At 72.4% G+C, this 862-nt stretch overlaps 1 protein-coding gene across 1 annotated transcript in view; it reads left to right on the plus strand.

Annotated features, from left to right (window-relative positions):
- Positions 1-188: 188 nt before the first annotated feature.
- AURANDRAFT_68832 (hypothetical protein) overlaps positions 189-862 on the plus strand; it is a gene marked incomplete at both ends in the record, with an annotated part of 6,516 nt that continues 5,842 nt past the window's right edge. Inside the window, 3 exons of the mRNA XM_009044564.1 lie at positions 189-243; positions 306-464; positions 652-858. Of these exons, the coding sequence (XP_009042812.1) occupies positions 189-243; positions 306-464; positions 652-858 (421 nt within the window). The remainder of the gene's footprint in view (positions 244-305; positions 465-651; positions 859-862) is intronic.

Raw genomic sequence — 862 nt, forward strand, 5'->3', positions numbered from 1 at the left:
AATATTCAACCCGACTTCATATGCGCGTATTCGAATGTTTTGACACAAGCACTTCCGCCGTGCTTCGAGAACTCGCTGAGAGCAATCGATTCGTCCAAAAATCAGCCGAATCGACTTCGATTTGACCGAGCTAGAGAATTCTGAAGTTTGGCCCCGACGTCCCAGCTCACTGGTTGATTTGCACACAGGCTCCGGCGCGGCGGCGGCGCGGGCGACGCGCCGGCCTGGCTCCCGCTCACCTTCGTCTTCGCGCGCCGCCGCGCCGGCGCCGGGGCCGCGCGCGGCCCGACGCGCGCGCCGCGCAGGTGCCCGGCCGCGACGACCTCTCGGAGCGCGCCGCGCTCGCCGCCGCGCACGACGCGCGCGGCGGCGACGGCCGCGCCGCGTGGATCCTCAAGCCCTCGGACGGGGGCAAGGGCGCGCGCATCGCCATCTTCGACGACCTCGCCGCCATCGACGCGCACGTCGCGGCCCTCGCGCCGGGCGCATCCCCGCGCGCCGACTCGCGCCCTCGGACTTCAACTTGACTTCGACGCGACGGGCGCGCGACGGTCGGGACGCGAGGCCGTCGAGCGCGCGACGAGCGCGCGCGACTCGTCCACCCGGCGGCCGCATCGACGCGGACGCGGCCCGCGCGAGCGACGTCCGAAGGTTCGCGCCGCCGCAGGCTCCGTCGCGTGGGTCGCGTCCGCGTACCTCGGCGACCCGCTGCTCCTCGAGCCGGGCGGGCGCAAGTTCGACGTCCGCATCTGGGTGCTCGTCGACGCGGACTTCGGCGTCCACGTCTGGCGGCGGGGCGTGCTGCGGACGTGCTCCGTGCCGTTCTCGAACGACCGCGCGACGTTCGGCGACCCCTTCGTCC

The sequence above is a fragment of the Aureococcus anophagefferens genome, assembly GCF_000186865.1.
Source record: "Aureococcus anophagefferens unplaced genomic scaffold AURANscaffold_450, whole genome shotgun sequence".
In the NCBI taxonomy this organism is placed as follows: domain Eukaryota; class Pelagophyceae; order Pelagomonadales; family Pelagomonadaceae; genus Aureococcus; species Aureococcus anophagefferens.